At 33.1% G+C, this 12,190-nt stretch overlaps 1 protein-coding gene across 3 annotated transcripts in view; it reads right to left on the bottom strand.

Moving 5' to 3' along the window:
* Nucleotides 1-1,718: 1,718 nt before the first annotated feature.
* Nucleotides 1,719-12,190, bottom strand: part of LOC111701106 (uncharacterized) — a 29,972-nt gene continuing 19,500 nt past the window's right edge. For all 3 annotated transcript variants that reach the window (XM_023472257.1, XM_023472258.1, XM_023472259.1), the window contains 3 exons: nt 7,651-9,979; nt 7,254-7,370; nt 1,719-6,011 (listed from right to left, as the gene is read on the bottom strand). In XM_023472257.1, coding sequence (XP_023328025.1) covers nt 5,900-6,011; nt 7,254-7,370; nt 7,651-9,749 — 2,328 coding nt within the window. In that variant the 5' untranslated portion in view covers nt 9,750-9,979 and the 3' untranslated portion in view covers nt 1,719-5,899. The remainder of the gene's footprint in view (nt 6,012-7,253; nt 7,371-7,650; nt 9,980-12,190) is intronic.

The following is a 12,190-nucleotide window of genomic DNA, read 5'->3' on the forward strand; positions in this document are numbered from 1 at the left end:
CAAATGGTTTAAATTTCCATTTTTACTTTCCAAAGAAGCTTTCACTTCAAAGTGTATGGCTTAATCTTCTCGCTAGTGTTAAGTTTAGTTATACACCCTTATACACCCTTTATACACCCTTTATACACCCTTTATACACCCTTTATACACCCTTTATACACCCTTTATACACCCTTTTTTAGTTATACAACTTTTTGTCGGATACTCATAATCTCAATCATTTGATCTCGATATCCACAGAGAGCATTATTAATTTGAGGAATTCTTCATTTCAGCCATTTTTTCAGGGCACAATTTCACGTGGGATATCGATCAAAAATGTCGATAATCTTTTGATTAATAAAAGATTGCTATCTAGCAGCTTAATCTCGATATCCATAATACAAGAGTTACCAACTTCCCAGCTCTGCATGTTTTAAACAATAATATGTTTTTAAATTGTAAATAGTTTAGATCCAATATAAAGTACAAACATTCCATTGGTTTAACATTATTCATTCATATTCTCATATTTTTATTCAACTACAAAGCACGAGATAATACAACTAAAAAATCACAATTTACTATGTAGTTTGGACCCGCCTAACCAGAGTTGGTTGTTTTGATTGGTTGGCCCATTATTAGCGAATAAGAATTGTTAATAAATAGATAGATGTACACAGTACCTAGTGTACATTTTAAACAAAACAATGATGATAAATCATGAATAAGGTAAGAAGGGGGTGAAAAAGTATGAGGGAAAGGGTGGGTACTCAGTGGAAGGGTTGTAACAGAGGGTAACTGTGTAACATATATCATTAGAATCATGTTTATGAATTACAGGGTGAAGAAGATAGCAAAGACTAGGTTTATCCACATAAAAAACAGTTACTTTTTTACAAATATAACTTGTATAGCTATCTAAATAGTTTTTGAAGATTTTTCTTTTAAACAGTTTTGCAGATCTAGTTTCTTTACGCTCTAATTCAATCGAATTCCATAATTTTGGAAATAAAGCGGAAGGAAAATATTCTAGCGTTTTAAAAAGAACCCGCTCAAGTTTATAAGATTTTGTTCTATTTGGTTCAGCTAAAGAATTAAACATATCATGGAAGGAAGTTGGAAGGTTTTTATAAAAGTATTTATGCATAAAAGATAGAACACCTAGTTTATATGTATCATCAAGATTTAGAAGTTCTAATCTGTTGAATATTGGATCTGAATGTGATTTAAATGAACTATTATTTACTGCTCTAATTGCCTTTTTTTTGCAAAGATTTGATTTTCTTTCCTTCTTCCTCTAACTTCTAACTTCCAACTTCCAACTTCTAATTTCTTTACTTCCAACTTCTAACTTTTAACTTCTAACTTCTTATTTCTTTATTTCTAACTTCTAACTTGTAACTTTTAACTTCTATCTTCTAACTTCTAACTTCTAATTTCCGACTTCTAATTTCTTTGCCTCTAACTTGTAACTTCTAACTTCTAAACTTCTAACTTCTAAACTTCTAACTACTAACTTCTAACTACTAACTTCTGACTTCTAAACTTCTAACTTTTAAAATCTATCTTCAAACTTCTAACTTCTAACCTCTAACTTCTAATTTCTAACTTCTAAACTTCTATCTACTAACTTCTAATTTCTAACTTCTAACTTCTAACTTCTCTTCTGATATCGGGTCGAACAAAGTTGTGTTTTTGAGATTTAGAAACACTAACAAATGAAATAAAACATAATCTAAAAATTAAATATTATATTTTTCACAATATTGAGACTGCAGAACCGATACTGGTGAATACAGCACACTTGACTGTTACGACAACAAAAACAGGTTTCATGTACAGACATGTACAATATACATAGAAATATGTACCAAGTTGTACAACAACGCTATGTAATGTATGAACAAAGAATGTAAACAAATTTAGTACAATAATTTTAGTTCATTCGTTGTTTAAACATCACTTAATATAGTCATAGAAAATGGATTTAAACATCTCTTAGATTAAGCCAAAATGTACGTGCTGAAGTACTTACAAACAAGTATTAAGGCTTTAAAAACTGTATTTTAGCTTAAAACCCTTTATTTCAGCGTAGTAAACTGTATTTGAGCTTAGAAAACAGTGTTTAAGCTTAGAAAACAGTATTTAAGCTCACAAAACAATATTTAAGCTTATAAAACGGTATTCAAACTAACAAAACAGTATTTAAGCTTAGAAAACCGTATTTCAGCTTGGAAAACTATATTTAAGCTTAGAAAACTGAAATTAAGCCTAGAAAACTGTATTTAAGCTTAGAAACCTGAATTTAAGCTTAGAAACTGTACTTAAGCTTAGAAAACTTTACTAAGCTTAGAAAACCGTATTTCAGCTTAGAAAACTGTATTCAAGCTTAGAAAAACAATATTTAAGCTTAGAAAACGGTGTTCAATAAAACCATATATATATATATTTAAGTTTAGAAAATTGTAATTCAGCTTAAAAAACTGTATTTAAGCTTAGAAAACCATATTTTAGCTTAGAAAACAGTATTCAAGCTCAGAAAACAGTGTTTAATCTTAGAAAGCAGTGTTAAAGCTTAGACAACGGTATTTAAGCTAAAAAAGCAATCTTTAGGCTTAGAAAACGGTATTCGACCTAACAAAAAAGTATTTGAGCGTAGAAAACTATGCTTAGAACACTGTTTTTAAGCGTAGAAAACAGTATTTAAGCTTAGAAGAGCCTAATTAAGCTTAGAAAACTATATGTAAACTTAGACAACAATAGTTAAGCTTAGATAACAGTATTTAAGCTTAGAAAACAGTATTTAAGCTTAGAAAACAGTATTTAAGCTTAGAAAACAGTATTCAAAGAATAAATTATTTAAGCTTAGAAAATAGTTTCTAAGTTTGGAAAACTGTTTTAAAGCTTAGAAAATAGTTTTTTAGCTTCGAAAACTGTATTTAAGCTTGGAAAACAATGTTTTAGCTTAGATAAATATTCTTTTATCCAAGCTCCGTTGAGCAAACTTTACATCCTGAATTTGATCTTTCAAATTAGATTTTACAAAAAGAAAAAAGAAAAACCTGTAATTTCTGTTATTTTGCTTAACATTTAGCACATTTGTGATATTGGTGCCCCACAACAATAAACACATTAACATTGAGCTTTTCCAGAGGAAATTTTTCCGAATTTCGAAATAGACTTGGATTCCTAATTGTCTGACTGGATGGATTAAATATGCAGCCTGCAGGGTGCACGGAATAACAACGAGTTTTGTTTGTGCAACAAAAAATACCGTTTTTACACTAAACGGTTTAACAGCACATACATCATCATACATTACATGATTATAGATATTTTAACATTGATATATATAATATAGATATTTGTATCACATCACTTTTCTGACTTTAATTATCAATTCTTGTTACTGGCGAATCGTTTTTCATGTTAGAATGATTTTCTATAAAAAAATGATATTTTATCAGATAGCTTTTTGGATCAGTCTGATGTAAACAATGCAGAACCTGTAAATCTTAACTGACAAAATTACAAAATTTCCAGACTTTGAAAATACAAAAATAATAAATTTGAGTTAGATTTTCAACAAGTTTTAAAGATTTTAATAGATTAAGAAGTTATATACTGTAATGTCTCTTCGTCGATTCACTTTTAACTTCATAACCTTTTAGAATCAAAAAAGTAGATGAAAATGTAACTCCAATTTTCTAAATTTTTCTAATTGGATAAATTTTCAAAAATGTGAAAACTAGATTAAGCTCCTGTTTTTTGAGCGTTTGCAAAAGAGGTATTTTTTCTGTTTAAAATAAATTGGTTAAGGTGAACACTGAGAATACAAGAACTTCATTCCAAAAAATTGTTAAAAATACAATATTTGAATGAGATCATTTTTCAGTACAAAATTTGAACAAAATTATGAACTGTCAAAACCTCTCTTTTATCAAGCTTTTATTTTCCTTTAATGTTGAATGCAAGCCGAGCAACAACTTTTCATGAAAACATACTTTTTTTGACAGCTGTTTATAAAATACATTTATGTCTGAGATTTGAAATGACAAGAATATTTTATTTTTGATTATAAACTGAAAGGAGAGGAAGAATGTAATAATTTTAAAATTTAGAAAGTATTGAGATTTTAAAAAAAGATTCTGTCTGACTACGAAAAGATTAGTTTTTCTTAAATATTATAATAATAGAGAAACGTTTACTAAATAATTTTGATTTCTTCTAGGTTAAGGACAAGCATTTTGTTAATTAGTATAAATATTACTAACAGAAATTTTTAAAAATACGCGTTGTTGTTGAGACATCTTCAACTGAGCTGTTAGTGCGTTCTGCAGTAATTTGCAGTACACTGACCGAAGATATAATAGTGTTTATTGGAGAGTGGAGTACTCTGCGCAGAACACAGTACAATTTACACAAGAACCAGCTGACCTTAATTATAAGCTGACCTTAAGTACCAGCTGACCTCAAATACCAGCTGACGTTAATTATAAGCTGAACTCAAGTACCAGCTGACCTCAAGTATAAGCTGACCTCAAGTACCAGCTGACCGTAAGTATAAGCTGACCTCAAGTATAAGCTGACCTCAAGTATAAGCTGACCTCAAGTACCAGCTGACCTTAAGTATAAGCTGACCTCAAGTACCAGCTGACCTTAAGTATAAGCTGACCTCAAGTACCCGCTGACCTCAAGTATGAGCTGACCTCAAGCCCCAACTGACCTTAAGTACCAGCTGACCTCAAGTATAAGCTGACCTCAAGTATCAGCTAACCTTCAGTACCAGCTGACCTAAAGTATAAGCTGACCTCAAGTACCAGCTGACCTCAAGTACCAGCTGACCTCAAGTATAAGCTGACCTCAAGTATAAGCTGACCTCAAGTATAAGCTGACCTCAAGTACCAGCTGACCTCAACTGTAAGCTGACCTCAAGTATAAGCTGACCTCAAGTATAAGCTGACCTCAAGTACCAGCTGACCTCAAGTGTAAGCAGACCTTAAGTACCAGCTGACCTCAAGTGTAAGCTGACCTCAAATATAAGCTGACCTCAAGTACTAGCTGACCTCTTAAGTATTAGCTGACCTCAAGTACCAGCTCACCTCAAGTATCAGCTAACCTCAAGTATTAGCTGACCTTAGTTTTATACCACCTCAAGTATTAGCTGACCTCAAGTTTATTCTGACCTCAAGTATCTTCTGACCTCAAGTATTAGCTGACCTCAAGTATTAGCTGACCTCAAGTATGTTCTGACCTCAAGTATTAGCGGACCGTAAGCATCAGCTGACTTAAGGGGATAAATGTTTCAAATGTTGTTTTGTTAAGTTAATGGAGGACATAGGTAGGAATTAGTCAGAACATGTAATAAAAATTATTTAAGGACTTATTGTCTATTCAGTTTTCATATTGAGTTTACCAAAAAAGAAAAAGTTTTTTCTTTAAATTTTGTTCTGTCTGTGAAACAAGGACCACCTGTACGACCCGAATATCATGTATCCTTTTAATATTACCGAATGCTTAGAATAAGATAGTTTACTGTATTAGTATCACAGATAAAAATAACTGGATCTGTAGGTTAACCAAGGGCACATTCATTACACGCAGAACCAGTTTTTAAAATAAATATATATTTGTAGATGCAGAGTGAGCTATTAAAGGATAACAAGGGTGTTCAGCGCCCAAACTTAATTTGCTTCCAGAGCATTCTTTGAAAATATTCTGAAGGAACAAGTCTTTTTTCCCAGACCCGTTTTTTTTTTTTTTTTACAGAACAGGAAACAATAAAGTCTCTTATTTACTAAGCTATAACAAAGCTTTATCGGTTTTATAGCTCACCCCGTATCAATCTTTTTCATTAGAAATCAAAACATGGAAAAAAGAGAGCGTATGTAGAGTAGATAAAGCGAGAATATAAGATCTACTCTTTGGTCCACAGACAAATATGGTTCCTGCACAGCTGATGCTGGGAGCAGGGCTGAAGCAACAATGATACTTCGCTACTTCGCCAATTTATCGCTAGCTCACCAAATCTAATAATGAAAAATGAGATTAAAGTAAAAGTCTAAATTATTAAAAGTAAAAATAACAAAGGGGAGGATCTAGAAAAAATGAAGAAAAAAATATACTTGTTTTTAAATCTAAACCCTCACGCCCCCCCTCTCTCCCCCCCCCCATCTCCCCACATACTGATTATTAAATTATTTTCCGTGTTCTGCTAATTATATAAAAGCTAAAAATAATTCAATTAGTTTTCTGATTTCTATATATTGATATTTTCCATAAATAAATAAAGTATAATGTTCATCTTTATACATATACTTTGCTTTTCTGTTTGGGTGTTTCGTTGTTTGTTTGTAGCCGATAAACGTCAAAACGTCTGAACCAATTGGGCCAAAATCTTTTATGGGATATCACATGACCGCAGGGAAGGTTAATGGATTATCAAAAATTCAAAATTAGCCTCCAACAAATTTCGATTTTCATCAAATTTTAAAAATGCACAAACACATATTATAAAGTCAGTTTTTTTCGTTATTGTATTATAATGTATATGAAGAGAAAATGTTTACAATAGAACTAGAAGATGGGCGCGAAGCGCCCTGACAGCCTAGTATAAACATATGTCTATTGTCTATGACATAAATGTGAGTCATTATCAAATTAGTTTAACTTTGTTGATATTTTCGAACAAATTCTCTGACTCTCATATGAATAAGTAATCTTGAGATAATCAGATTTGTGTAAAAACTAGATAAATAGATTGTAAATATTTCTGACAAGGAAATCCAATAAAAAGTTGTCTGGAAGTGAAATGTCGGATTCCCAAAGGTACCCTGTAAAGCTTTGTACGGTGAAGAACAAATTAGTTTTAAATGTTTTTAACTTTGAAAATCAATTATTTTCAAGTATTGTTTATTTTAATTTATATAAGTGATTTACTGAGTTCTGTTAACTAAACAATAAAGGAAATTGTAAGAATTAAACTTTTCAAGTTATAAGAAGACGATATCCTCGACACTATTTATCTTGACAAAGTTACCGTTGATGATCCTGACATGCCCATGTGTGGAATTAAGGTCACTTAGAAAATTAAAACTATAGCATCTTTCAGTCATAAAATCTAAGTTATACTAAGACATCAATGAATTGAAAAAAAAAACAAAATCTATAACACAAAACAAACAAAAAAGTTTTTTACTTATTGCGCAAATTACTTTTTTTTTAAAAATGGAATAAAATCACCGGTTCGTAACATATTATAGTACTATAACCTGTAGAAAAGCCGTTTCTCCTTCACCATAGCAAGATGACCTTTCCTCCCCTGACGTTCGGACCCGTAGTGGTAGCGCATAGCTCGCGACATCTTTTCATAGTTCATTTCCTCGGATCTAGATTTAACAATATAATAAATGTTAAACAATTATAGAAGTTAGTTTTCTTCCTGTGCTTATTTTAATTTATAACTTAACAATAAATTCTTCGTAAAAGATTGTTTTCGTTTATAAAGCATATCTTATCATATTTTCCGATAATCTTATAGATAAGGATCTAAAAAAAAACAAAAAAATTTTATTTAAATTAATTTTGCTAATTGTTTTTTTTTCTAATAAACCACACATTCGTCAATGTTGTCTCTACAATCAATTGTGAGAAACAAGGATATTTTACCTGTTAGATTTCATTTTCCCCCAGGTTTTCGCAAACTCTATTGTACTGGTCACCTTAAAGCATCCAGTTGACTCATCGACCCAGGTCACGACTGATGGGTTGTATGCAGGGTTATGCAGTAAGTTCCGTATAAAAACGTAGAGGGGGGGCAGTGGAACCTTTGGTGCATGTTTACGCGGTCGACCACGCTTTCCCTTAGCATGACCTGATTCAGGAGCTTCATCCTCCTCCTCCATTTCTTGATCTAGATCTTGTGGTAATGATCTGGAATCATGGTCTGTGACATATTCATTTTTAGGGAAGAAATGATGATCCTTGTCCGTTTTGAAATCCTTACTTTGGCTAGAGGGTTCAAAAAACTTTCGACTGGCTTTGTTATCAAAGTTGAGGTTGGAGAACTGTGTAGACTGAAGATAGCCTCCATGATTGAAGTTGCTTGAGAATACTCCACCATGAACTGGTCCACCACCAGATTTAATCTTCTCAGAGTTTCTAAACATATCTTGAAGTCTCATCCTAGCTTGTAAATTTAGCCAAGAACTAAAATCTTTTGGAACAAAGGGAAGATGCTGGGGAATACATACATCATTACCCTCGGTGACATCAGGTACCTCAGACTTGATTTCATCACTGCGGTGATGAACAATAACAGAATTTTTTCGTTTATGTAGGTTGGATAAAGGTGATCGGACTTTATCTGTACCATGACACCCATTCCTATCCTGACCTCCAGAGAATACATTAGAGAACCTAGCAGAGTCTAAAATATTACCAGATAAGTCTCTTTGATCTCTGTTCAAGAAGATGTTCTGTGGATTCTCAATTCTCATTGAATCCCTGATAAGTTCTTGAGATCTTCGTATGTACCCCTCTGAAGGTGTGATGTGGAAAGACCCCAAGTTTGGATTCTCATGACGGAGGAATGGATTTTTCTGAGAAGATACCTCATTGAAGTAAGATCTAGGAACGGTTTTCGGAGAGAGTCTATTGTAGGGCAACCTCTCACCATGCATTGATGTGTTGCTTGATCTGGATGAGTGTAAGGGTGGGGACTTTGGAGTTTGTGTATCTAATGTCTCCAATACCCCATGAGCAAGGGGATTTTGTAGAGCTGAGCTATTCTCCATCATGGCAATCCTTGTATCAAGATCAGTTCCTTCTGTCACCAGTCTTCTGTGCTGCAAAGTTTCGAGCCAATCAGGATCCATCTTTGAGTACCCAGATGAGTTCTCTATTACTGATATTCGTTGAGGGTACTGAGAGATTCGCTGAGTTCTCTGAACTGACTGTTTAGCCCAAGACAGTTCAGCTGAGTCTTTTTCAAGGCCTGGTTTACTGTGTCGAGGGGAATTCTGATCATTACAGTTGGAATGTTTAAAGGAATCTTCAGGGGAAGAAACCATGCAAAGCAAATCATTAGCCTTTGAGATGGAGCTGTAGGGTTCTCCTGGTATTTCAGATCTGTTCAGAGATTTCCTTTGATCCTCTAAGCTATATGAGCGGTTAGGAGATCCAGTCGGAGAGGTGCCAACATAGTAAGGAGATGGTACAGTAAGGAAAGGTCTAGTATACCCTATATCGGTTGATGATCTGTAGGGTGAACCACATCTCTCAGTGTGGTAAGGGGAGTAACGAAGTGGGGCATAGGGTGATCTTGGGGACTTATTTTTATATGCCTCTTGACTAGGTTTTAGTATAACTCTTTGTATATCCCTGGTGTTGAGAGGCAATGACTGTGGAGACACCTGAGAGTATTTTGCAATGAGTGGGGGGATATTACTCTGGGGTGGATTGAAACTATCCTGAGGAGATTCTTTAGGACTATCAACAAGCTGTACTTCACTATAATCTAGAGCTGGAATCTCAATCTTGATGGTCTGATTCATCTCCTGTTTTAGTGGGTTTCCCACCCATTCTTCCATTGAGAAGATCTCCTCAGCCTTGGTCAGCGTCAGATCAAGAGCTTCAACAGGCTCACTAAAGAACTTGTTTATAAATTTTCTTTTATGTTTGTACTGTTGTGTAGAGACTCCAGCATTGTTGGAGCTTGATGGAGAAGCTACTCCACCACTAATGTTGTGCGTAACTGTATCCATCATTAGTTCTGGGCTGGGATTCACTTTGTATTATTTACATGTATAGTGTGCAGATTGTTAAAATTGTGTTGGTGAACTGGATCAAGTTCATGAATCTGAACATGATCCGCACAGGTTCGAGTTAAAGGTACTATTGGAGGATCAGGGCCCATAGCGACTGGAGGCTCTCTTGCTCTGGATAGAGAGAAACCATTGACGAAACTAGGAAAACGCCGGAGATTAGAGGAACACACCTGAAATATTGCAGAATACAGGATAATACAGTAGAATACAAGAGAATACAGGAAAATACAGGAGATTACAGGAGAATACAGGAGAATACAGAAGAATACAATAATACAGGAGAATACAGGAGAATACAGGATAATACAGTAGAATACAGGAGAATACAGGAGAATACAGGAGAATACAGGAGATTACAGGAGAATACAGGAGAATACAGGAGAATACAGGAGAATATAGGAGAATACAGGAGAATACAGAAGAATACAATAATACAGGAGAAAACAGGAGAATACAGAAATAATACAGGAGAATACGAATAATACAAGAGAATTCATAAGAATACAGGAGAATACGAATATTACAAGAGAATTCATGAGAATACCGGAGAATACTGGAGTTTACAGGAGAATACAGAATAATACAGAAGAATGCAGAATAATACAGGAGAATACGGAATAATACAAGAGAATTCATGAGAATACAGGAGAATACGAATATTACAAGAGAATTCATGAGAATACAGGAGAATACTGGAGTTTACAGGAGAATACAGAAAAATACAGGAGAATGCAGAATAATACAGGAGAATACGGAATAATACAAGAGAATACATGAAAATAGAGGAGAATACAGGGAAAATATTTGTTCATATATTTATATTCAGCTACCAATGGAACTGTGGAATAGGAAGACGACAGTTTTTTTTTAAAATATTTTGCTTAACAAGTTTCTTTTTAAGCTACCGGTAGAGCTTTTCAGTAAATACAGACATAAACACGTAAAATTGCGTAAATGCCGTCTTCCTATTAAACAGCTTTATCGGTCTCACTGTATGTATATTGTGTATACCCCTGGGATATCTTTACAAAAAAATCTAGATATCTAGTATTTACAAAACATTCATATCACTTATAAATCATAACAAACAAACAAGAGCAATTTACCAAGCAATCCTGCAATCTTACAATCCTGCATTAAATATCAAATATCACAATCAATAAATCCATAATTAACTAGTTTTCATCAACTATGTTCAAGTCGGAGGCCGAATTTAATGAATTTAAACTACCTCAAATTTGATTCACAGATTCAGAGTTAAAGATTCAACGGTTGGAATCGGTGTTTCAAATTTAAACCAGCGGTAGGGTAGGCAGTTTAACCAAAAATCATTAAATTCGGTTCCCAGTAATTTAACTTGTTTAAGATAGGTGCAAGGGCGTATACAAGGGGGGGGCAGTGCCCACCCCTAAACCTGTAAACCTGTAAAGAACAAAAATAGTTTAAATACTAGTTATTACTAAAATGTCGATTTTTTTAGAAACAATGCTTTTTTCTGCTAGTTTTGTTTGAAGGAGAGTTAAAGTATAGTACATGCAAGGTAATTGGACATGTGTACCTTTAAAGTATCTTATACTTATGCCTGATATCCAAGAAGCCAAATGTTTTGAATTTACAGTTCAAATTTTGTGAAACTACTGTTAGAACTATATTTTAGGATAACCTCGTGCGAGAGAGCCAACTTCTAATATGTTGCAGGAGTATAAAGATTAAACTGATATCGTAATATGATTAGATTTTGATACCAAGATCAGATAACAAGTATTTTAGCAGATTTTCCTTCTTCAAAAATATTCTTTAAAAAAAAGAGCGCAGGCATGTGAAATTATCAACAACAAAAAAATAATTATTATTAGGAAGTATTTTATTTTTAAGGTAATTCAAAGGAAATGAATATTATATATTATATTTGAATATTATATATATTATATAATATTTGAATATATTATCAAGAATAAGGTATTGGTTTTAAACAAAATTATGTCAAAATATCATCTTTACAATTAAACACTTTCAAATTACAAATCCTGATTTTCCCATATCTTGCCATATTTAGAATTATAATTTTGAAACCAGAAAACAAGATTTGTCTGGTCCTTTTCCAATATTTTTAAACTCTATTTCTATATTTATTTATGAAAAATATTCTAGTTTTTAATGATATAAATACATTTGAAATTTATTCAATTTAGGAAGTTTAGATTGTAAATTTTCATAAATATTAAATTATCATTCTATTACTTCTTGGAGAATTTTTAATTATGTTCTGGGTAAAATCAGATGAGAGGTAGCCTGGACTCCCCCCTCCCTGGGTAAAATCTGATGAGAGGAAGCCTGGATTCCCCCCCTGGGTAAAATCTGATGAGAGGTCCAAAGACTAG

Source organism: Eurytemora carolleeae, unplaced genomic scaffold (assembly GCF_000591075.1).
Source record: "Eurytemora carolleeae unplaced genomic scaffold, Eaff_2.0 scaffold346, whole genome shotgun sequence".
NCBI classification, from domain to species: Eukaryota; Metazoa; Arthropoda; class Copepoda; order Calanoida; family Temoridae; genus Eurytemora; species Eurytemora carolleeae.